This window comes from Oncorhynchus nerka, linkage group LG20 (assembly GCF_034236695.1).
Source record: "Oncorhynchus nerka isolate Pitt River linkage group LG20, Oner_Uvic_2.0, whole genome shotgun sequence".
NCBI classification, from domain to species: domain Eukaryota; kingdom Metazoa; phylum Chordata; class Actinopteri; order Salmoniformes; family Salmonidae; genus Oncorhynchus; species Oncorhynchus nerka.
Genome location: NC_088415.1, coordinates 10,615,720 through 10,642,880, shown reverse-complemented (window position 1 = coordinate 10,642,880; position 27,161 = coordinate 10,615,720). Strand labels below are relative to the sequence as shown.

The 27,161-nt window shown below is 46.2% G+C and overlaps 1 protein-coding gene across 2 annotated transcripts in view; it reads right to left on the bottom strand.

Moving 5' to 3' along the window:
• Positions 1-4,328: 4,328 nt before the first annotated feature.
• LOC115101945 (cytochrome c oxidase subunit 4 isoform 2, mitochondrial-like) overlaps positions 4,329-27,161 on the bottom strand; it is a 42,608-nt gene continuing 19,775 nt past the window's right edge. For both annotated transcript variants that reach the window (XM_029621406.2, XM_029621405.2), the window contains exons 2-5: positions 5,556-5,652; positions 5,019-5,183; positions 4,728-4,859; positions 4,329-4,619 (exon numbers count right to left, since the gene is read on the bottom strand). In XM_029621406.2, coding sequence (XP_029477266.1) covers positions 4,486-4,619; positions 4,728-4,859; positions 5,019-5,183; positions 5,556-5,652 — 528 coding nt within the window. In that variant the 3' untranslated portion in view covers positions 4,329-4,485. The remainder of the gene's footprint in view (positions 4,620-4,727; positions 4,860-5,018; positions 5,184-5,555; positions 5,653-27,161) is intronic.

Genomic DNA, 27,161 nt, shown 5'->3' with positions numbered 1-27,161 from the left:
TTGACAACATTTTGGGCAGTGATACAATGGTTCATTTGATCAGTCTAAAACGTTGCACATACACCGCCATCTAGTGGCCAAAATCAACATTGTGCCTAGACTCAAGTGATATAATGGCCTTTTTCTTGATTTTCAAAGATGGAACAAAAAAAATTATAGAACACATGTTTTTTTCTTTGCATCATCTTCTACCAGATCTAATGTGTTATATTCTCCTACATTAATTTCACATTTCCACAAACTTAAAAGTGTTTCCTTTCAAATGGTATCAGGAATATGCATATCCTTGCTTCAGGTCTTGAGCTACAGGCAGTTAGATTTGGGAATTTGGGAATTCCATATGTGTTATTTCATAGTTGTGACGTCTTCACTATTATTCTACAATGTAGAAAATAGTCAAATAAAATAAAAACCTTGAACGAGTCAGCATGTCCAAACTTTTGACTGGTACTGTACATTTGTTTTAAATTATAAGTTAATATGCACCCATTGATTCTTGAAGAATATAACTTATAAATAAACGCCTCATGAGCTTAGTTCAACTTTTGTGCCCCACCGGAACCCAAAATGAGCTTATTTTACTCCAATGTTTATAAACAAAGAAAATGTAAACAAACTATATATAACCTCATGGTTAAAACTATAATTTTGACATCATGGATGGGCAGTCTTTGCTCCCATCTATGAATTTGAGAGTGGTTACATATCTCCAGCCCCATCCCTCAGCTTTTTACCAAAACAGGGGTGGGGAGGAGGCTTTGTTCGTTTTTCAATTGCTGACTGCTGCCTTAACAGGCTTGATGCTGTCCCTTACCTAAAATTAGTCCTAACATTGCAAAGAATATCAGTATTTTCTGTAGAAAATGATTTGATAATGCTTGTAGTAGAGAGTATAGATGGCAAACAAGTTAAAGATCATGTATGGTCTGAGGCTCTGAGCATCATCACTACAAGTAAGGAAAGCACACAAAAAGGTACAAGGGTTGATTTTATTTTTTTGTTGTCATTGTAGCGTTAAGATTTCCCTTCACTGGAACTAAGGGAACCATGAGAACCAGCCCCAGACCATTATTCCTCTTCCATCACACTTTACAGTTGGCACTATGCATTGGTGCAGGTAGCGTTCTCCTTGCATCCGCCAAACCCAGATTTGTGCGTATGACTGCCAGATGGTGAAACGTGATTAATCACTCCAGAGAACACGTTTCCTCTGTTACATAGTCCAATAGCGGCAAGCTTTACACCACTCCAGCCGACACCTGGCATTGTGCAAGGTGAACTTAGGCTTGTGTGCGGCTGCTCGGGCCATGGAATGCTCCCAACGAACAGTTATTGTGCTGACGTTGATTCCAGAGGCAGTTTGTAACTTGATAGTGAGTGTTGCAACCGAAGACAGACGATTTTTATGCGCTTCAGCACTCGGGGGTCCCGTCCTGTGAGCTTGTGTGGCCTACCACTTCGTGGCTGAGCCGTTGTTGCTCCTAGACGTTTGCACTTCACAATAACAGCACATACAGTTGTCCAGGGCAGCTCTAGCAGGGCAGAAATTTGACAAACTGACTTGTTGGAAAGGTTGTATCCTATGACGATGCCACGTTGGAGGTCACCACTCTTCAGTAAGGTCATTCTACTGCCAGTGTTCTATGAAGATTGCATGGCTGTGTGCTCGATTTTATACACATGTACGTGGCTGAAAGGGGTGTCCACATAATTTTGTGTATATAGTGTACGTGCAGATACAGTTGAAGTCGGAAGTTTACATACACTTAAGTTGTAACATACACTTGAGTCATAACAACTCGTTTTTCAACCACTCCACAAATTTCTTGTTAAAAAAACTATAGTTTTGGCAAGTCGGTTAGGACATCTACTTTGTGCATGACACAAGTAATTTTTCCCAACAATTGTTTACAGATTACTTCACTTATAATTCACTGTATCACAATTACAATGGTTAAGAAGTTTACTTACACTTAGTTGACTGCCTTTAAACAGCTTAGAGAATTCCATAAAATGCTTCAGAAGCTTCTGATAGACTAATTGAGTCATTTGAGTCAATTGGAGTGTACACCTGTGGATGTATTTCAAGACCTACCTTCAAACTCAGTGCCTTTTTGCTTGACATCATGGGAAAATCAAAAGAAATCAACCAAGACCTCAGGAAAAAATGTAGACCTCCACGAGTCTGGTTCATCCTTGGGAGCAATTTCCAAACACCTGAAGGTACCACGTCCATCTGTACAAACAATAGTACACAAGTATAAACACCATGGGACCATGCAGCCATCATACCGCTCAGGAAGGAGACACATTCTGTCTCCTAGAGATGAACGTACTTTGGTGCGAAAAGTGCAAATCTATCCCAGAACAACAGCAAAGGACCTTGTGAAGATGCTGGAGGAAACAGGTAAAAAAGTATCTATATCCACAGTAAAACGAGTCCTATATCAACATAACCTGAAAGTCCGCTCAGCAAGGAAGAAGCCACTGCTCCATAAAAAAGCCAGACTACGGTTTGCAACTGCACATGAGGACAAAGATCGTACTTTTTGGAGAAATGTCCTCTGGTCTGATGAAACAAAAATACAACTGTTTGGCCATAATGACCAACGACAAAGAACACCATCCCAACCATGAAGCACGGGGGTGACAGCATCATGTTGTGGGGGTGCTTTGCTGCAGGAGGGACTGGTGCATAACACAAAATAGATGGCAGCATGAGAAAGGAAAATGATGTGGATATATTGAAGCAACATCTCAAGACATCAGTCAGGAAGTTAAAGCTTGATCGCAAATGGGTCTTCCAAATGGACAATGACCCCACACATACTTCCAAAGTTGTGGCAAAGTGGCTTAAGGACAACAAAGTCAAGGTATTGGAGTGGCCATCACAAAGCCCTGACCCCAATCCTATAGAACATTTGTGGGCAGAACTGAAAAGGTGTGTGCGAGCAAGGAGGCCTACAAACCTGACTCAGTTACACCAGCTCTGTCAGGAGGAATGGGCCAAAATTCATCCAACTTATTGTGGGAAGCTTGTGGAAGGCTTCCCGAAACGTTTGACCCAAGTCAAACAATTTAAAGGCAATGCTACCAAATACTAATTGAGTGTATGTAAACTTCTGACCCACTGGGAATGTGATGAAAGAAATAAAAGCTGAAATAAATCATTCTCTCTACTATTATTCTGACATTTCACATTCTTAAAATAAAATGGTGATCCTGACCTAAGACGGGGCATTTTTATTAGGATTAAATGTCAGGAATTGTGAAAAACTGAGTTTAAATGTATTTGGCTAAGGTGTATGTAAACTTCCGTCTTCAACTGTACGTGCACCACGCTATTGCTCTCTCTCCCTCTGCTGTGGGTGAGTCTCGCAAGCTGTCACAAATGGCGAGAGGCTGAATCTCATATTCTTGGGGGCTTGCCCACATGGGGGGAAATGTAGGGAATATGGTGCAGCACAGCTTCTAGAAAACAGTCTTTCAAACTATGGATTTCATGGCTAATTGAGGTAACACAGTAATGTTGCTCAGATTATGCATGTATGAACTACACATTGACACATCCAGTCCAAAGTGGGAGGTCTAAAAAAATACTTATTTGTCACCAAAGTACCAGAGCATGTCTTTAAAGCCAAAGTATCAGAGCATGTCTTTAAAGCCAAAGTATCAGAGCATGTCTATAAAGCTAAAGTACCAGAGCATGTCTTTAAAGCCAAAGTACCAGAGCATGTCTTTAAAGCCAAAGTACCAGAGCATGTCTTTAAAGCCAAAGTATCAGAGCATGTCTTTAAAGCCAAAGTACCAGAGCATGTCTTTAAAGCTAAAGTACCAGAGCATGTCTTTAAAGCCAAAGTATCAGAGCATGTCTTTAAAGCCAAAGTACCAGAGCATGTCTTTAAAGCCAAAGTACCAGAGCATGTCTTTAAAGCCAAAGTACCAGAGCAAGTCTTTAAAGCCAAAGTATCGGAGCATGTCTTTAAAGCCAAAGTATCGGAGCATGTCTTTAAAGCCAAAGTATCGGAGCATGTCTTTAAAGCCAAAGTATCGGAGCATGTCTTTAAAGCCAAAGTATCGGAGCATGTCTATAAAGAGTTTCACAGTTATGGGATAAAACAGAAGTATACTAGGCTGTGTTTTTTTGTTAGAGTTGAGTGTATCTGAACCACAGGGACCACCAAGGCAATTGTATAACCCGCAATACTCACTTCCTTTATGGCCAAACCAGACACAATACCACTGGAATGCTAAAGCAGAAATTAGGACAAGCAGCCCATATTGTCAGACATATTTTCTCAGATAGATGGAGAGAGAAGAAAGCCAACCGTTTTTTGTAATTTTTTACTTAAACAGTATGGGGATGGAATCAGATGGGTAGCTATGGTGGAAGGAGAAGCTGTTGGCTAAACAGAGGCTCAAGGTGTTGTCAAGTCCAACCGCTCCTCATTTCAGGACAGTATCCCGTCCATTACATTACTTCATTTACTTCCATTGTTTGTTCTTGTAGTCCCACTTGGCAGAAAAGCCCTCAATTGGGTTGACCCGCATGTCCAGCATCCTCTGGATCTGCTTAGCCTGCCACTCCTCACCAAAAGTGTGAGGTTGAGGTGGGTACACTGTGCGACACAAGGGAGAAAGAGAACAGCAGCTTTGAGGATGGAACATGTGTGATACAGGCTCGAGGAAGTCTATCAAGTTTAGCAATCAACCATGAGAATTCGTACCATAGTGGCCCTGCCAAAACACCACCAGACCAGTGATGCCAAAGAAGATGAACATCCCACCAATCACGGTCTTCCACTCATGGGACGGCTTCTTCATCTCAGGGTAGGTGTGGTTGAACTTCAGCCTGTACACTGGGACAGAGAAGGAGAAATATTAAGGGTAGCAGGATGAAAGGCTGTAAAATGAGAAGGAATGAGACAGTACATTTTTTCATTTGCTTTGGCAATGTAAACGTTCAGTATGTTTCCCATGCCAATAAAGCCATTTTAAATTAATTGAGAGGTGATTACAGGCAATTTTTTCCTCCTTGGACAGTGCAGTCCATGGCCCCTTCTCCTTCTGTTTCAGACTCTTATCCTTAGAATCAAGGACATCAATCCATGCTCTGTCTGGCAGAGGGGTGTCCAGACGATCCCAGTACATTGGCTGGGACATGTCCACCTGGTCAGATACCTCTACAGTACAGGAGCGATAGGACACAATATTGATTATGTGAGGGGGAGGTTGAGGTAAAGGGAGTTGTAAGGTGGGGTTTAGAGGTTTATAGACGTTAGAGAAGTAGACATTACACTGGGTGATAAGACCTCAGGTCCTTGCGCTTGTAAAACCATTCACCACTTAAAGCCAACAGTGCCATCTGCTGGTAATACATGCAATGGCGCAGTAGGCCATGCCATTTCAAATTCAATTTGCTCGAATAAAATTAGGATTTACACAACAAACTAGGATATGTGTATTGTGATGATTTTTTGGGGGATACATTTATACTGAAAATAAATGTTTTTTCCTACAGACAATTATGCATGCAGTGCCATGTCAAAGAATACCGTGGTGGCTTGACATCCTCGCACCACTGTTGGTCAGTCCCACCACCGCGCGCCTGGAAAACAAGCACCCGACTCGTCCTGCTGTCAGGTGAAGCATCTGACAGGTGAGGAATAGAGACAGAACAAGATTTATACCTCAACAAAATGTCTCTACATAACTGATCATTCCATCCGGACCCAGTGAGCACCGTCCGACGTCGTTGTCCATGAACGTTGAAAATACGTCCATATTTGGTCCATCTGCCCTGGCTTTAATTTAAACATCCACAGACGTCCTTTTTCGGTCCAGACCGGCCTTGATTTTAACGTCCACAGACATCTGGTCCAGACCGGACAAAACATTTGAACTAAACATCCACGTCTATAATTGGTTCAGATTTGGACAGCACAGTATAGTAAAGAAAAGTAGAGTATAGTTCAGTACAGTAGAGTACAATACAGTACAGAACATAGTAAAGTACAGTATTATGTACTCTATTGTACCCTAATGTACTGAACTAAACCGTGTACTTTACTGTATTTTAATGCACTCTGTGCTCTACTGCATTGGTGGGGGGGGGTACTTGGAAAAAGTTTGGGAACCCCTGCTCTGCTGTTCTCTACTGTTGTCCAAACTTGTGAAACATAGACGTCTATATTGGTTCAGACGTTTTAAGCTCTGGCATGCGTAAGCAACGTCAGAGCAGGGGAGCAAGACCTGTGTCTTGTTTAGAATAATACCCAGTGTGCTTTGCAAGTGTTCATAAAAAAAAAAAACATTTACATTTTAGATATTAGCAGACGCTCTTATCCAGAGCAACTTACAGTCAGTGTATTCAATTAAAAGGTAGATAAACAACCACATATTAATTACACTAATAGCACAACAACAACAAAATAACGTTTCCGTAACATTCCTGAGAAGTGCTCTGTTGTTTTTTTGTCTGTTGGTCCAATAAATTTGATCATGATCATTATCAGATGTTTAAAGCTTTTTAAAGTGCATGTGACAGGTAAGAGCAATGATACATATAATATAATGCTTTCTTTATTGACTAGTAGATCAAAGTTAATGTATGAATGGTTGAACTTTGTCCATAGAAACAATTAACAGAAAAAATGTATGTATTTTTGTATACGTCTTTTAGTGGTGATTTCAATGTAATTTTGCTCACTGGGGAGGCTCCCTCTTTCATTTTAAAGTGACCAGGTATTTTAACAATAAGCCTAAACGTATCCTCTGCGCAATGTCGTAAAAACTAAGGTTGATGTTACGGAGTCTAGTTGATAGGTAATCGACTAGCCGGACTGTTCCCCGGACTCCAGTTGTAGCCATTCGTACAATGCACAAACAAGGCTATTGAACCTAACATTGGTGTCTGTCGTTATTCCTTTATCTAACATATCATACTGAAACAGTTGATGAAAAAGCCTAGCTTCTTTAGGGACTTCATAGCAAAGCAAGTTAGGCTAAGTAACTACGCTGGTGGAGAGTGGAGTAAATTGAGCCAAAGGGTTGGTTAAGCTACGCTTTGTTTCTAGCAGTGGTGCAAAGTACTTAGGTAAAAATACTTTAACGTACCACTTAAGTAGTTTTTTTTTGGGGGGGGGGGGGGGGGGGGGTCCATTAGAGTAGCAGCAAGGGATGAAACAATATACGATGTCTCTGAAGAGGTACATTCCCACATGAAAAAATCATATAGTAGTCCGCAAAAACACTAAAAGGGAATACTGTAGTTTTACGGACAAGTAGTATACTGTAGTATTTATAGTTTACTACAGTCTAAATACTCCAGTAAGAAAAAAAAACTGTAGTATATACTATAGTAATTACTGTAGTGTTTTTGTGGACCGTAATATACAGTATTATTTACTGTAGTGTTTTTGCAGACATTACATTTTTGTTTCATTGTCTTTGACATAGCAGTGGGGGCTTGTCCTTGAGGAACCCTACTGGACAAAATACTCAAAAGAGCACATTTTCCATAACCTGTAGGTAGGTGCGTAGATAAGACTGAGGTCTGAATGTAGCCTGTAGGGAACACAATATATGGTCTATACTTGGCATGTACAGTAGGTTTCTCACTTTTGGGTGACACAAATTAGGATATGGGGGGGGGGGAATGGGCGGGGTATATGAAAATGGTATATTGTAGTATATACCATAGTAATTACTGCAGTGTTTTTGTGAACATTACTGTAGTATTTACTGTGGTGTTTTGTGGAATGTAGTATACCGTAGTATTTACTATTGTATTCTACAGTATATTACAACATTATATAGTAATTACTACACATGATCGAGGGGTACTACAGTGTGTAGTATAGTATTCTACAGTATACTACAGTTTACTGCAGAATTCTATAGTAAGTACTGTAATATTCTATTGTAAACTGTAGTTTTTTTATGTAGGTTTACAAAAAAAAAAAACATGTAACTTTGCGACAGAGAGGCTATGATATAGTACCATAGGCACACAAGAGCTGTGTTCCAATACTCATACTAACTGCACTAACCATAAATGTGACGTAAATTGAGTATGTAGTATGCTTATTAGTCATAGTATGGATATAGTTAGGATGCCAAATGTTCCCGGATGTCGTACTAAATTCACCAAAATACAAAGTATACAAGCAATGGACACTATTTCCGTGCTCTTAGGGCCCATAATGCAATTCTTCATAAAATGGCGGAAAATATGCAGCCGAAGTCCAAAGAGAGAGGATACAAATTCGTTGCTTTAACTAATTATGACAAATGTTAAGAAGATGTTGAGCACTGTAATAATGTAAATACTTTTCAAAATAAGTTGTGTTGGCTGACAATTTGTTTACGAACCACATTACAGCAGTATATACCGGGTATGTTGCCTACTAGTACATCAAACTTGCCAGTATATTTACTTTATACTATCTAACTAACTACCCAATGTTTGTTGACTTGATTATTCACGTCATTCATAGCTTAGCGAAGTGGTCCGTTCATGAATTGGCTCTGGCACCACACTCCCAGGGCCCTCACCTCCTCCCTGTAGGCTGTCTCATCATTGTTGGTAATCAGGCCTACTACTGTCGTCTGCAAACTTGATGATTGAGTTGGAGGCGTGCATGGCTACGCAGTCATGGGTGAACAGGGAGTACAGGAGGGGGCTGAGCACGTACACGTGTGGGGCCCCTGTGTTCCGACCTTCACCACCTGGGGTGCGGCCCATCAGGAAGTCCAGGACCCTGTTGCACAGGGCGGGGTTCAGACCCAGGGCCCCGAGCTTAATGATGAGCTTGGAGGATACTATGGTGTTGAATGCTGAGCCATAGTCAATAAACAGCATTCTTACATACAGTTGAAGTCAGAAGTTTACATACACAGGTTGGAGTCATTTAAAACTTGTTTTTCAACCACTCCACAAATGTTTTGTTAACAAATTATAGTTTTGGCAAGTCGGTTAGCACATCTACTTTGTGCATGACACAAGTCATTTTTCCAACAATTGTTTACAGACAGATTATTTCACTTATAATTCACTGTATCACAATTCCAGTGGGTCAGAAGTTTACATACACTAAGTTGACTGTGCCTTCAAAACAGCTTAGAAAATTCCAGAAAATGATGCCATGGCTTTAGATGCTTCTGATAAGCTAATTGACATAATTTGAGTCAATTGGAGGTGTACCTGTGGATGTATTTCAAGGCCTACCTTCAAACTCAGTGCCCCTTTGCTTGACATCATGGGAAAATCAAAAGAAATCAGCCAAAACCTCAGAAACAAAATTGTAGACCTCCATAAGTCTGGTTCATCCTTGGGAGCAATTTCCAAACGCCTGAAGGTACCACGTTCATCTGTACAAACAATAGTATGCAAGTATAAACACCATGGGACCACATAGCCGTCATACCGCTCAAGAAGGAGACGCGTTCTGTCTCCTAGAGATTAACGTACTTTGGAGCGAAAAGTGCAAATCAATCCCAGAACAACAGCAAAGGACCTTGTGAAGATACTGGAGGAAACAGGTACAAAAGTATCTATATCCACAGTAAAACTAGTCCTATATCGACATAACGTGAATGGCCGCTCAGCAAGGAAGAAACCACTGATTCCAAAACCGCCATAAAAAAGCCAGACTACAGTTTGCAACTGCACATGGGGACAAAGATCGTACTCTTTGGAGAAATGTCCTCTGGTCTGATGAAACAAAAATACAACTGTTTGGCCATAATGACCACCGTTATGTTTGGAGGAAAAGGGGGAGGCTGCAAGTCGAAGAACACCATCCCAACCATGAAGCACGGGGGTGGCAGTATCATGTTGTGGGGGTGCTTTGCTGCACAAGTGACTGGTGCACAACACAAAATAGATGGCGTCATGAGAAAGGAAAATGATGTGGATATATTGAGGCAACATCTCAAGACATCAGTCAGGAAGTTAAAGCTTGGTTGCAAATGGGTCTTCCAAATGGACAATGACCCCAAGCATACTTCCAAAGTTGTGGCAAAATGGCTTAAGGACAACAAAGTCAAGGTAGTGGAGTGGCCATCACAAAGCTTTGACCTCAATCCCATAGAAAATTTGTGGGCAGAACGTAAAAAGCATGTGCGAGCAAGGAGGCCTACAAACCTGACTCAGTTACACCAGCTCTGTCAGGAGGAATGGGCCAAAATTCAATATTCAAAATATTATTCTGACGTTTCACATCCTTAAAATAAAGTAGTGATCCTAGCTGACCTAAAACAGAATATTTACTAGGATTAAATGTCAGGAATTGTGACAAACTGAGTTTAAATGTATTTAGCTAAGTTGTATGTAAACGTCCGACTTCAACTGTAGGTATTCCTCTTGTCCAGATGAGATAGGGTCGTGTGCAGTGTGATGGTGATTGCATCGTATGTGGATCTATTGGAAAGCAAATTGGAGTGGGTCTAGGGTGTCAGGTAAGGTAGAGGTGATGTGATCCTTTACTAGTCTCTCAAAGCACTTCATGATGACAGAAGCGATAGTCAATTAGTTCCGTTACCTTTGCTTTCTTGGGTACAGGAAAAATCGTGGACACGACGAAGCAGTATTAATTAACACAACGAAGCAGTATTAACACGACGAAGCAGTATTAAGACGACGAAGCAGTATTAAGACGACGAAGCAGTATTAAGACGACGAAGCAATATTAAGACGACGAAGCAATATTAAGACGACGAAGCAATATTAACACTGCGAAGCAGTATTAAGACGATGAAGCAGTATTAAGACGACGAAGCAATATTAACAAGACGAAGCAATATTAAGACGACGAAGCAGTATTAAAACGACGAAGCAATATTAACACGACGAAGCAGTATTAACAGGAGGAAGCAGTATTAAGACGACGAAGCAGTATTAACACGATGAAGCAGTATTAACACGACAAAACAGTATGAACACGATGAAGCAGTATTAACAGGATGAAGCAATATGAACACGACGAAGCAAAAACAGAATCTCTAGGCTTTGCAAAAAAATAAGATAAAATTAACAAAGTGCTGAATTGGCTTAGTCTTGTTTTTTTATGTTTTAGAAAAACAACATTACTCACAGCCTATCCTAATGTTACACGGCCTAATGTTATTAGCTATCTACCGGATATTTACAGTGTATCATTGCCATGCATCATTGCCATTTCTACAGTGTATCATTGCTATGCATCATTGCCATTTCTACAGTGTATCATTGCAATGCACCATTGCCATTTCTACAGTGTATCATTGCAATGCATCATTGCCATTTCTACAGTGTATCATTGCAATGCACCATTGCCATTTCTACAGTGTATCATTGCAATGCACCATTGCCATTTCTACAGTGTATCATTGCGATGCACCATTGCCATTTCTACAGTGTATCATTGCGATGCACCATTGCCATTTCTACAGTGTATCATTGCGTTACATAGCGGTGTGCATCATCAGTGGACTAATCATAGGCTAATGTTACTTGGCCTAACGTTGTTATAATGTTTTGCTAGCTAGCGCACGTTAATTTACAGTGTGCCATTGCTATGCATAACCTACTGTCAATTTACCACTGGGGAAGGAATCGTCCATTTCAAATGACGAACTGTTCATTGCCTGGTTTGGACTTGCAGCAGCAGGCACCGGATACAGTCCACGTCGCCCCTTAGCTAATTAATAGTATCTCTACCTAAAGTTAACTGGCGAACAAAAGTTTAATGACCAACAGAAAATAACGAATATCGCTCGTGTTGCATCTTTGTATTTTGAAAGTTTCACGACACGTGTTGCCGTTCACATTACCTGCTACCCTGGTCCACCTGCTACCCTGGTCCTAAATCCTGAATCCACAGCCCAGGCATTGTCCAGGATTAGTTTACGTTTGACATATTCTTTATAGTGCGGATCAGGGCACCGAACGCTCCAGGATCATACAGGGGATATGGGAAAGCGCCCTTAATTACACTATAGCCCCCACTCCAGATTTAGACTAAAACCAGGGGAGGATTACACTATAGCCCCCCACTCCAGGTTTAGACTAAACTAAAACCAGGGGAGGATTACACTATAGCCCCCCACTCCAGGCTTAGACTAAAACCAGGGGACGATTACATTATAGCCCCCACTCCAGGCTTAGACTAAAACCAGGGAGGATTATACTATAGCCCCCACTCCAGGCTTAGACTAAAACCAGGGAGGATTACACTATAGCCCCCACTCCAGGCTTAGACTAAAACCAGGGAGGATTACACTATAGCCCCCACTCCAGGCTTAGACTAAAACCAGGGAGGATTACACTATAGCCCCCCACTCCAGGCTTAGACTAAAACCAGGGAGGATTACACTATAGCCCCCACTCCAGGCTTAGACTAAAACCAGGGAGGATTACACTATAGCCCCCACTCCAGGCTTAGACTAAAACCAGGGGAGGATTACACTATAGCCCCCACTCCAGGCTTAGACTAAAACCAGGGGAGGATTACACTATAGCCCCCCACTCCAGGCTTAGACTAAAACCAGGGAGGATTACACTATAGCCCCCCACTCCAGGCTTAGACTAAAACCAGGGAGGATTACACTATAGCCCCCACTCCAGGCTTAGACTAAAACCAGGGAGGATTACACTATAGCCCCCACTCCAGGCTTAGACTAAAACCAGGGAGGATTACACTATAGCCCCCACTCCAGGCTTAGACTAAAACCAGGGAGGATTACACTAACTCCAGGCTTAGACTAAAACCAGGGAGGATTACACTATAGCCCCCACTCCAGGCTTAGACTAAAACCAGGGAGGATTACACTATAGCCCCCACTCCAGGCTTAGACTAAAACCAGGGATTACTTAGACTCCAGGCTTAGACTAAAACCAGGGAGGATTACACTATAGCCCCCACTCCAGGCTTAGACTAAAACCAGGGGAGGATTACACTCCAGGTTTAGACCCAGGGGAGGATTACACTATAGCCCCCACTCCAGGCTTAGACTAAAACCAGGGAGGATTACACTATAGCCCCCACTCCAGGCTTAGACTAAAACCAGGGGAGGATTACACTATAGCCCCCACTCCAGGCTTAGACTAAAACCAGGGGAGGATTACACTATAGCCCCCACTCCAGGCTTAGACTAAAACCAGGGAGGATTACACTATAGCCCCCACTCCAGGCTTAGACTAAAACCAGGGAGGATTACACTATAGCCCCCACTCCAGGCTTAGACTAAAACCAGGGAGGATTACACTATAGCCCCCACTCCAGGCTTAGACTAAAACCAGGGAGGATTACACTATAGCCCCCACTCCAGGCTTAGACTAAAACCAGGGAGGATTACACTATAGCCCCCACTCCAGGCTTAGACTAAAACCAGGGGAGGATTACACTATAGCCCCCACTCCAGGCTTAGACTAAAACCAGGGAGGATTACACTTACTCCAGGCTTAGACTAAAACCAGGGGAGGATTACACTATAGCCCCCACTCCAGGCTTAGACTAAAACCAGGGAGGATTACACTATAGCCCCCACTCCAGGCTTAGACTAAAACCAGGGGAGGATTACACTATAGCCCCCACTCCAGGCTTAGACTAAAACCAGGGGAGGATTACACTATAGCCCCCACTCCAGGCTTAGACTAAAACCAGGGAGGATTACACTATAGCCCCCACTCCAGGCTTAGACTAAAACCAGGGAGGATTACACTATAGCCCCCACTCCAGGCTTAGACTAAAACCAGGGAGGATTACACTATAGCCCCCACTCCAGGCTTAGACTAAAACCAGGGAGGATTACACTAAGCCCCCACTCCAGGCTTAGACTAAAACCAGGGAGGATTACACTATAGCCCCCACTCCAGGCTTAGACTAAAACCAGGGAGGATTACACTATAGCCCCCACTCCAGGCTTAGACTAAAACCAGGGAGGATTACACTATAGCCCCCACTCCAGGCTTAGACTAAAACCAGGGGAGGATTAGCCCCCACTCCAGGCTAAACTAAAACCAGGGGAGGATTACCCCCCCACTCCAGGCTTAGACTAAAACCAGGGGAGGATTACACTATAGCCCCCACTCCAGGCTAAACTAAAACCAGGGGAGGATTACACTATAGCCCCCCACTCCAGACTAAACTAAAACCAGGGGAGGATTACACTATAGCCCCCCACTCCAGACTAAACTAAAACCCGGGGGAGGATTACACTATAGCCCCCCACTCCAGGCTTAGACTAAAACCAGGGGAGGATTACACTATAGCCCCCACTCCAGGCTTAGACTAAAACCAGGGAGGATTACACTATAGCCCCCACTCCAGGCTTAGACTAAAACCAGGGGAGGATTACACTATAGCCCCCACTCCAGGCTTAGACTAAAACCAGGGAGGATTACACTATAGCCCCCCACTCCAGGCTTAGACTAAAACCAGGGGAGGATTACACTATAGCCCCCACTCCAGGCTTAGACTAAAACCAGGGAGGAACCCAGGCTTAGACTAAAACCAGGAGGATTACACTATAGCCCCCACTCCAGGCTTAGACTAAAACCAGGGGAGGATTACACTATAGCCCCCACTCCAGGCTTAGACTAAAACCAGGGAGGATTACACTATAGCCCCCACTCCAGGCTTAGACTAAAACCAGGGAGGATTACACTATAGCCCCCACTCCAGGCTTAGACTAAAACCAGGGGAGGATTACACTATAGCCCCCACTCCAGGCTTAGACTAAAACCAGGGAGGATTACACTATAGCCCCCACTCCAGGCTTAAAACCAGGGGAGGATTACACTATAGCCCCCACTCCAGGCTTAGACTAAAACCAGGGAGGATTACACTATAGCCCCCACTCCAGGCTTAGACTAAAACCAGGGGAGGATTACACTATAGCCCCCCACTCCAGGCTTAGACTAAAACCAGGGAGGATTACACTATAGCCCCCACTCCAGGCTTAGACTAAAACCAGGGAGGATTACACTATAGCCCCCACTCCAGGCTTAGACTAAAACCAGGGAGGATTACACTATAGCCCCCACTCCAGGCTTAGACTAAAACCAGGGAGGATTACACTATAGCCCCCACTCCAGGCTTAGACTAAAACCAGGGGAGGATTACACTATAGCCCCCCACTCCAGGCTTAACTAAAACCAGGGAGGATTACACTATAGCCCCCACTCCAGGCTTAGACTAAAACCAGGGAGGATTACACTATAGCCCCCACTCCAGGCTTAGACTAAAACCAGGGAGGATTACACTATAGCCCCCACCCAGGCTTAGACTAAAACCAGGGGAGGATTACACTATAGCCCCCACTCCAGGCTTAGACTAAAACCAGGGAGGATTACACTATAGCCCCCACTCCAGGCTTAGACTAAAACCAGGGAGGATTACACTATAGCCCCCACTCCAGGCTTAGACTAAAACCAGGGGAGGATTACACTAGCCCCCACTAGGCTTAGACTAAAACCAGGGGAGGATTACCCCCCCCACTCCAGGCTTAGACTAAAACCAGGGGAGGATTACACTATAGCCCCCACTCCAGGCTTAGACTAAAACCAGGGAGGATTACACTATAGCCCCCACTAGAAAAACCAGGGAGGATTACACTATAGCCCCCACTCCAGGCTTAGACTAAAACCAGGGGAGGATTACACTATAGCCCACTCCAGGCTTAGACCCAGGAGGATTACACTATAGCCCCCACTCCAGGCTTAGACTAAAACCAGGGGAGGATTACACTATAGCCCCCACTCCAGGCTTAGACTAAAACCAGGGGAGGATTACACTATAGCCCCCACTCCAGGCTTAGACTAAAACCAGGGAGGATTACACTATAGCCCCCCAGGCTCCAGGCTTAGACTAAAACCAGGGAGGATTACACTATAGCCCCCACTCCAGGCTTAGACTAAAACCAGGGAGGATTACACTATAGCCCCCACTCCAGGCTTAGACTAAAACCAGGGGAGGATTACACTATAGCCCCCCACTCCAGGCTAAACTAAAACCAGGGGAGGATTACACTATAGCCCCCCACTCCAGGCTTAGACTAAAACCAGGGAGGATTAAAACCCCCACTCCAGGCTAAACTAAAACCAGGGGAGGATTACACTATAGCCCCCCACTCCAGACTAAACTAAAACCAGGGGAGGATTACACTATAGCCCCCCACTCCAGACTAAACTAAAACCCGGGGGAGGATTACACTATAGCCCCCCACTCCAGGCTTAGACTAAAACCAGGGGAGGATTACACTATAGCCCCCCCTCCAGGCTTAGACTAAAACCAGGGGAGGATTACACTATAGCCCCCCACTCCAGGCTTAGACTAAAACCAGGGGAGGATTACACTATAGCCCCCCACTCCAGGCTTAGACTAAAACCAGGGAGGATTACACTATAGCCCCCACTCCAGGCTTAGACTAAAACCAGGGAGGATTACACTATAGCCCCCACTCCAGGCTTAGACTAAAACCAGGGAGGATTACACTATAGCCCCCACTCCAGGCTTAGACTAAAACCAGGGGAGGATTACACTATAGCCCCCACTCCAGGCTTAGACTAAAACCAGGGAGGATTACACTATAGCCCCCACTCCAGGCTTAGACTAAAACCAGGGAGGATTAAAAGCCCCCCACTCCAGGCTTAGACTAAAAAACCAGGGAGGATTACACTATAGCCCCCACTCCAGGCTTAGACTAAAACCAGGGGAGGATTACACTATAGCCCCCACTCCAGGTTTACTAAAACCAGGGGAGGATTACACTATAGCCCCCACTCCAGGCTTAGACTAAAACCAGGGGAGGATTACACTATAGCCCCCCACTCCAGGCTTAGACTAAAACCAGGGAGGATTACACTATAGCCCCCACTCCAGGCTTAGACTAAAACCAGGGGAGGATTACACTATAGCCCCCACTCCAGGCTTAGACTAAAACCAGGGGAGGATTACACTATAGCCCCCACTCCAGGCTTAGACTAAAACCAGGGAGGATTACACTATAGCCCCCACTCCAGGCTTAGACTAAAACCAGGGAGGATTACACTATAGCCCCCACTCCAGGCTTAGACTAAAACCAGGGAGGATTACACTATAGCCCCCCACTCCAGGCTTAGACTAAAACCAGGGAGGATTACACTATAGCCCCCACTCCAGGCTTAGACTAAAACCAGGGAGGATTACACTATAGCCCCCACTCCAGGCTTAGACTAAAACCAGGGAGGATTACACTATAGCCCCCACTCCAGGCTTAGACTAAAACCAGGGAGGATTACACTATAGCCCCCCACTCCAGGCTTAGACTAAAACCAGGAGGATTACACTATAGCCCCCACTCCAGGCTTAGACTAAAACCAGGGGAGGATTACACTATAGCCCCCCACTCCAGGCTTAGACTAAAACCAGGGAGGATTACACTATAGCCCCCACTCCAGGCTTAGACTAAAACCAGGGAGGATTACACTATAGCCCCCACTCCAGGCTTAGACTAAAACCAGGGGAGGATTACACTATAGCCCCCACTCCAGGCTTAGACTAAAACCAGGGAGGATTACACTATAGCCCCCACTCCAGGCTTAGACTAAAACCAGGGAGGATTACACTACACTCCAGGCTAGACTAAAACCAGGGAGGATTACACTATAGCCCCCACTCCAGGCTTAGACTAAAACCAGGGGAGGATTACACTATAGCCCCCACTCCAGGCTTAGACTAAAACCAGGGAGGATTACACTATAGCCCCCCCCTCCAGGCTTAGACTAAAACCAGGGGAGGATTACACTATAGCCCCCACTCCAGGCTTAGACTAAAACCAGGGAGGATTACACTATAGCCCCCCACTCCAGGCTTAGACTAAAACCAGGGAGGATTACACTATAGCCCCCACTCCAGGCTTAGACTAAAACCAGGGGAGGATTACACTATAGCCCCCACTCCAGGCTTAGACTAAAACCAGGGAGGATTACACTATAGCCCCCACTCCAGGCTTAGACTAAAACCAGGGGAGGATTACACTATAGCCCCCACTCCAGGCTTAGACTAAAACCAGGGGAGGATTACACTATAGCCCCCACTCCAGGCTTAGACTAAAACCAGGGAGGATTACACTATAGCCCCCCACTCCAGGCTTAGACTAAAACCAGGGAGGATTACACTATAGCCCCCACTCCAGGCTTAGACTAAAACCAGGGAGGATTACACTATAGCCCCCACTCCAGGCTTAGACTAAAACCAGGGAGGATTACACTATAGCCCCCACTCCAGGCTTAGACTAAAACCAGGGAGGATTACACTATAGCCCCCACTCCAGGCTTAGACTAAAACCAGGGAGGATTACACTATAGCCCCCCACTCCAGGCTTAGACTAAAACCAGGGAGGATTACACTATAGCCCCCACTCCAGGCTTAGACTAAAACCAGGGAGGATTACACTATAGCCCCCACTCCAGGCTTAGACTAAAACCAGGGGAGGATTACACTATAGCCCCCACTCCAGGCTTAGACTAAAACCAGGGAGGATTACACTATAGCCCCCACTCCAGGCTTAGACTAAAACCAGGGGAGGATTACACTATAGCCCCCCACTCCAGGCTTAGACTAAAACCAGGGGAGGATTACACTATAGCCCCCCACTCCAGGCTAAACTAAAACCAGGGAGGATTACACTAGGCCCCCACTCCAGGCTTAGACTAAAACCAGGGGAGGATTACACTATAGCCCCCACTCCAGGCTAAACTAAAACCAGGGGAGGATTACACTATAGCCCCCCACTCCAGACTAAACTAAAACCAGGGGAGGATTACACTATAGCCCCCCACTCCAGACTAAACTAAAACCCGGGGGAGGATTACACTATAGCCCCCCACTCCAGGCTTAGACTAAAACCAGGAGAGGATTACACTATAGCCACCCCCCAGGCTTAGACTAAAACCAGGGAGGATTACACTATAGCCCCCACTTAGACTAAAACCAGGGAGGATTACACTATAGCCCCCACTCCAGGCTTAGACTAAAACCAGGGAGGATTACACTATAGCCCCCCACTCCAGGCTTAGACTAAAACCAGGGAGGATTACACTATAGCCCCCACTCCAGGCTTAGACTAAAACCAGGGAGGATTACACTATAGCCCCCCACTCCAGGCTTAGACTAAAACCAGGGAGGATTACACTATAGCCCCCACTCCAGGCTTAGACTAAAACCAGGGAGGATTACACTATAGCCCCCACTCCAGGCTTAGACTAAAACCAGGGGAGGATTACACTATAGCCCCCCACTCCAGGCTTAGACTAAAACCAGGGGAGGATTACACTATAGCCCCCCACTCCAGGCTTAGACTAAAACCAGGGAGGATTACACTATAGCCCCCCACTCCAGGCTTAGACTAAAACCAGGGAGGATTACACTATAGCCCCCACTCCAGGCTTAGACTAAAACCAGGGAGGATTACACTATAGCCCCCACTCCAGGCTTAGACTAAAACCAGGGAGGATTACACTATAGCCCCCACTCCAGGCTTAGACTAAAACCAGGGAGGATTACACTATAGCCCCCACTCCAGGCTTAGACTAAAACCAGGGGAGGATTACACTATAGCCCCCACTCCAGGCTTAGACTAAAACCAGGGAGGATTACACTATAGCCCCCACTCCAGGCTTAGACTAAAACCAGGGAGGATTACACTATAGCCCCCCACTCCAGGCTTAGACTAAAACCAGGGGAGGATTACACTATAGCCCCCACTCCAGGCTTAGACTAAAACCAGGGGAGGATTACACTATAGCCCCCACTCCAGGCTTAGACTAAAACCAGGGGAGGATTACACTATAGCCCCCACTCCAGGCTTAGACTAAAACCAGGGAGGATTACACTATAGCCCCCACTCCAGGCTTAGACTAAAACCAGGGGAGGATTACACTATAGCCCCCCACTCCAGGCTTAGACTAAAACCAGGGGAGGATTACACTATAGCCCCCACTCCAGGCTTAGACTAAAACCAGGGAGGATTACACTATAGCCCCCACTCCAGGCTTAGACTAAAACCAGGGAGGATTACACTATAGCCCCCCACTCCAGGCTTAGACTAAAACCAGGGAGGATTACACTATAGCCCCCACTCCAGGCTTAGACTAAAACCAGGGAGGATTACACTAAAACCAGGAGGATAGCCCCCACTCCAGGCTTAGACTAAAACCAGGGAGGATTACACTATAGCCCCCACTCCAGGCTTAGACTAAAACCAGGGGAGGATTACACTATAGCCCCCCACTCCAGGCTTAGACTAAAACCAGGGAGGATTACACTATAGCCCCCACCCAGGCTTAGACTAAAACCAGGGAGGATTACACTATAGCCCCCCACTCCAGGCTTAGACTAAAACCAGGGAGGATTACACTATAGCCCCCACTCCAGGCTTAGACTAAAACCAGGGGAGGATTACACTATAGCCCCCACTCCAGGCTTAGACTAAAACCAGGGAGGATTACACTATAGCCCCCCACTCCAGGCTTAGACTAAAACCAGGGGAGGATTACACTATAGCCCCCCACTCCAGGCTAAACTAAAACCAGGGAGGATTACACTATAGCCCCCACTCCAGGCTTAGACTAAAACCAGGGAGGATTACACTATAGCCCCCCACTCCAGGCTAAACTAAAACCAGGGGAGGATTACACTATAGCCCCCCACTCCAGACTAAACTAAAACCAGGGGAGGATTACACTATAGCCCCCCACTCCAGACTAAACTAAAACCAGGGGAGGATTACACTATAGCCCCCCACTCCAGGCTTAGACTAAAACCAGGGGAGGATTACACTATAGCCCCCCCTCCAGGCTTAGACTAAAACCAGGGAGGATTACACTCCCCCACTCCAGGCTTAGACTAAAACCAGGGGAGGATTACACTATAGCCCCCCACTCCAGGCTTAGACTAAAACCAGGGGAGGATTACACTATAGCCCCCCACTCCAGGCTTAGACTAAAACCAGGGAGGATTACACTATAGCCCCCACTCCAGGCTTAGACTAAAACCAGGGAGGATTACACTATAGCCCCCACTCCAGGCTTAGACTAAAACAGGCTATAGCCCCCACTTAGACTAAAACCAGGGAGGATTACACTATAGCCCCCACTCCAGGCTTAGACTAAAACCAGGGAGGATTACACTATAGCCCCCACTCCAGGCTTAGACTAAAACCAGGGGAGGATTACACTATAGCCCCCCACTCCAGGCTTAGACTAAAACCAGGGAGGATTACACTATAGCCCCCACTCCAGGCTTAGACTAAAACCAGGGGAGGATTACACTATAGCCCCCACTCCAGGCTTAGACTAAAACCAGGGAGGATTACACTATAGCCCCCACTCCAGGCTTAGACTAAAACCAGGGGAGGATTACACTATAGCCCCCACTCCAGGCTTAGACTAAAACCAGGGAGGATTACACTATAGCCCCCCACTCCAGGCTTAGACTAAAACCAGGGAGGATTACACTATAGCCCCCACTCCAGGCTTAGACTAAAACCAGGGGAGGATTACACTATAGCCCCCACTCCAGACTAAACTAAAACCAGGGAGGATTACACTATAGCCCCCACTCCAGGCTTAGACTAAAACCAGGGAGGATTACACTATAGCCCCCACTCCAGGCTTAGACTAAAACCAGGGAGGATTACACTATAGCCCCCACTCCAGGCTAAACTAAAACCAGGGGAGGATTACACTATAGCCCCCACTCCAGGCTTAGACTAAAACCAGGGAGGATTACACTATAGCCCCCACTCCAGGCTAAACTAAAACCAGGGAGGATTACTTAGCCCCCCACTAAAACTAAAACCAGGGAGGATTACACTATAGCCCCCACTCCAGACTAAACTAAAACCAGGGGAGGATTACACTATAGCCCCCCACTCCAGGTTTAGACTAAAACCAGGGGAGGATTACACTATAGCCCCCCACTCCAGGCTTAGACTAAAACCAGGGGAGGATTACACTATAGCCCCCACTCCAGGCTTAGACTAAAACCAGGGGAGGATTACACTATAGCCCCCACTCCAGGCTTAGACTAAAACCAGGGAGGATTACACTATAGCCCCCACTCCAGGTTTAGACTAAAACCAGGGGAGGATTACACTATAGCCCCCACTCCAGGCTTAGACTAAAACCAGGGGAGGATTACACTATAGCCCCCACTCCAGGCTTAGACTAAAACCAGGGAGGATTACACTATAGCCCCCACTCCAGGCTTAGACTAAAACCAGGGAGGATTACACTATAGCCCCCACTCCAGGCTTAGACTAAAACCAGGGAGGATTACACTATAGCCCCCCACTCCAGGCTTAGACTAAAACCAGGGGAGGATTACACTATAGCCCCCCACTCCAGGCTTAGACTCAACTAAAACCAGGGTAGGATTACACTATAGCCCCCCACTCCAGGCTTAGACTAAAACCAGGGGAGGATTACACTATAGCTCCCCACTCCAGGCTTAGACTAAAACCAGGGGAGGATTACACTATAGCCCCCACTCCAGGCTTAGACTAAAACCAGGGAGGATTACACTATAGCCCCCACTCCAGGCTTAGACTAAAACCAGGGGAGGATTACACTATAGCCCCCACTCCAGGCTTAGACTAAAACCAGGGAGGATTACACTATAGCCCCCACTCCAGGCTTAGACTAAAACCAGGGAGGATTACACTATAGCCCCCACTCCAGGCTTAGACTAAAACCAGGGAGGATTACACTATAGCCCCCACTCCAGGCTTAGACTAAAACCAGGGAGGATTACACTATAGCCCCCACTCCAGGCTTAGACTAAAACCAGGGGAGGATTACACTATAGCCCCCACTCCAGGCTTAGACTAAAACCAGGGGAGGATTACACTATAGCCCCCACTCCAGGCTTAGACTAAAACCAGGGGAGGATTACACTATAGCCCCCACTCCAGGCTTAGACTAAAACCAGGGGAGGATTACACTATAGCCCCCCACTCCAGGCTTAGACTAAAACCAGGGGAGGATTACACTATAGCCCCCCACTCCAGGCTTAGACTAAAACCAGGGAGGATTACACTATAGCCCCCCACTCCAGGCTTAGACTAAAACCAGGGGAGGATTACACTATAGCCCCCCACTCCAGGCTTAGACTAAAACCAGGGGAGGATTACACTATAGCCCCCCACTCCAGGCTAAACTAAAACCAGGGGAGGATTACACTATAGCCCCCACTCCAGGCTTAGACTAAAACCAGGGAGGATTACACTATAGCCCCCACTCCAGGCTTAGACTAAAACCAGGGGAGGATTACACTATAGCCCCCACTCCAGGCTAAACTAAAACCAGGGAGGATTACACTATAGCCCCCACTCCAGGCTTAGACTAAAACCAGGGGAGGATTACACTATAGCCCCCACTCCAGGCTAAACTAAAACCAGGGGAGGATTACACTATAGCCCCCCACTCCAGACTAAACTAAAACCAGGGGAGGATTACACTATAGCCCCCCACTCCAGACTAAACTAAAACCAGGGGAGGATTACACTATAGCCCCCACTCCAGGCTTAGACTAAAACCAGGGAGGATTACACTATAGCCACCCCCCCCAGGCTTAGACTAAAACCAGGGGAGGATTACTATAGCCCCCACTCCAAACTAAAACCGGGGAGGATTACACTATAGCCCCCCCACTCCAGGCTTAGACTAAAACCAGGGGAGGATTACACTATAGCCCCCCACTCCAGGCTTAGACTAAAACCAGGGGAGGATTACACTATAGCCCCCCACTCCAGGCTTAGACTAAAACCAGGGGAGGATTACACTATAGCCCCCCACTCCAGGCTTACACTAGACTAAAACCAGGGAGGATTACACTATAGCCCCCACTCCAGGCTTAGACTAAAACCAGGGGAGGATTACACTATAGCCCCCACTCCAGGCTTAGACTAAAACCAGGGGAGGATTACACTATAGCCCCCACTCCAGGCTTAGACTAAAACCAGGGGAGGATTACACTATAGCCCCCACTCCAGGCTTAGACTAAAACCAGGGGAGGATTACACTATAGCCCCCACTCCAGGCTTAGACTAAAACCAGGGAGGATTACACTATAGCCCCCCACTCCAGGCTTAGACTAAAACCAGGGAGGATTACACAGGGCTTAGAGGGAGGATTACACTATAGCCCCCACTCCAGGCTTAGACTAAAACCAGGGAGGATTACACTATAGCCCCCACTCCAGGCTTAGACTAAAACCAGGGGAGGATTACACTATAGCCCCCAGGGAGGATTACACTCCAGGCTTAGACTAAAACCAGGGAGGATTACACTATAGCCCCCACTCCAGGCTTAGACTAAAACCAGGGGAGGATTACACTATAGCCCCCACTCCAGGCTTAGACTAAAACCAGGGAGGATTACACTAGCCCCCACTCCAAAAAACCAGGGGAGGATTACACTATAGCCCCCACTCCAGGCTTAGACTAAAACCAGGGAGGATTACACTATAGCCCCCACTCCAGGCTAAACTAAAACCAGGGAGGATTACACTATAGCCCCCCACTCCAGGCTTAGACTAAAACCAGGGGAGGATTACACTATAGCCCCCCACTCCAGGCTAAACTAAAACCAGGGGAGGATTACACTATAGCCCCCACTCCAGACTAAACTAAAACCAGGGAGGATTACACTATAGCCCCCACTCCAGACTAAACTAAAACCCGGGGAGGATTACACTATAGCCCCCACTCCAGGCTTAGACTAAAACCAGGGAGGATTACACTATAGCCCCCCACTCCAGGCTTAGACTAAAACCAGGGAGGATTACACTATAGCCCCCACTCCAGGCTTAGACTAAAACCAGGGAGGATTACACTATAGCCCCCACTCCAGGCTTAGACTAAAACCAGGGGAGGATTACACTATAGCCCCCACTCCAGGCTTAGACTAAAACCAGGGGAGGATTACACTATAGCCCCCACTCCAGGCTTAGACTAAAACCAGGGGAGGATTACACTATAGCCCCCACTCCAGGCTTAGACTAAAACCAGGGGAGGATTACACTATAGCCCCCACTCCAGGCTTAGACTAAAACCAGGGAGGATTACACTATAGCCCCCACTCCAGGCTTAGACTAAAACCAGGGGAGGATTACACTATAGCCCCCCACTCCAGGCTTAGACTAAAACCAGGGAGGATTACACTATAGCCCCCACTCCAGGCTTAGACTAAAACCAGGGGAGGATTACACTATAGCCCCCACTCCAGGCTTAGACTAAAACCAGGGAGGATTACACTATAGCCCCCCACTCCAGGCTTAGACTAAAACCAGGGAGGATTACACTATAGCCCCCACTCCAGGCTTAGACTAAAACCAGGGAGGATTACACTATAGCCCCCACTCCAGGCTTAGACTAAAACCAGGGGAGGATTACACTATAGCCCCCACTCCAGGCTTAGACTAAAACCAGGGAGGATTACACTATAGCCCCCACTCCAGGCTTAAAAACCAGGGAGGATTACACTATAGCCCCCACTCCAGGCTTAGACTAAAACCAGGGAGGATTACACTATAGCCCCCACTCCAGGCTTAGACTAAAACCAGGGAGGATTACACTATAGCCCCCACTCCAGGCTTAGACTAAAACCAGGGGAGGATTACACTATAGCCCCCACTCCAGGCTTAGACTAAAACCAGGGGAGGATTACACTATAGCCCCCACTCCAGGCTTAGACTAAAACCAGGGAGGATTACACTATAGCCCCCACTCCAGGCTTAGACTAAAACCAGGGAGGATTACACTATAGCCCCCACTCCAGGCTTAGACTAAAACCAGGGAGGATTACACTATAGCCCCCCACTCCAGGCTTAGACTAAAACCAGGGGAGGATTACACTATAGCCCCCACTCCAGGCTTAGACTAAAACCAGGGGAGGATTACACTATAGCCCCCCACTCCAGGCTTAGACTAAAACCAGGGAGGATTACACTATAGCCCCCCACTCCAGGCTTAGACTAAAACCAGGGAGGATTACACTATAGCCCCCACTCCAGGCTTAGACTAAAACCAGGAGGATTACACTATAGCCCCCACTCCAGGCTTAGACTAAAACCAGGGAGGATTACACTATAGCCCCCCACTCCAGGCTTAGACTAAAACCAGGGAGGATTACACTAGCCCCCACTCCAGGCTTAGACTAAAACCAGGGAGGATTACACTATAGCCCCCACTCCAGGCTTAGACTAAAACCAGGGAGGATTACACTATAGCCCCCACTCCAGGCTTAGACTAAAACCAGGGGAGGATTACACTATAGCCCCCACTCCAGGCTTAGACTAAAACCAGGGGAGGATTACACTATAGCCCCCACTCCAGGCTTAGACTAAAACCAGGGAGGATTACACTATAGCCCCCACTCCAGGCTTAGACTAAAACCAGGGAGGATTACACTATAGCCCCCACTCCAGGCTTAGACTAAAACCAGGGAGGATTACACTATAGCCCCCACTCCAGGCTTAGACTAAAACCAGGGAGGATTAAATAGCCCCCACTCCAGGCTTAGACTAAAACCAGGGAGGATTACACTATAGCCCCCCACTCCAGGCTTAGACTAAAACCAGGGGAGGATTACACTATAGCCCCCACTCCAGGCTTAGACTAAAACCAGGGAGGATTACACTATAGCCCCCACTCCAGGCTTAGACTAAAACCAGGGGAGGATTACACTATAGCCCCCCACTCCAGGCTAAACTAAAACCAGGGGAGGATTACACTATAGCCCCCCACTCCAGGCTTAGACTAAAACCAGGGGAGGATTACACTATAGCCCCCACTCCAGGCTTAGACTAAAACCAGGGGAGGATTACACTATAGCCCCCCACTCCAGGCTTAGACTAAAACCAGGGAGGATTACACTATAGCCCCCACTCCAGGCTTAGACTAAAACCAGGGAGGATTACCAGGCTTAGACTAAAACCAGGGGAGGATTACACTATAGCCCCCACTCCAGGCTTAGACTAAAACCAGGGGAGGATTACACTATAGCCCCCACTCCAGGCTTAGACTAAAACCAGGGAGGATTACACTATAGCCCCCACTCCAGGCTTAGACTAAAACCAGGGGAGGATTACACTATAGCCCCCCACTCCAGGCTTAGACTAAAACCAGGGAGGATT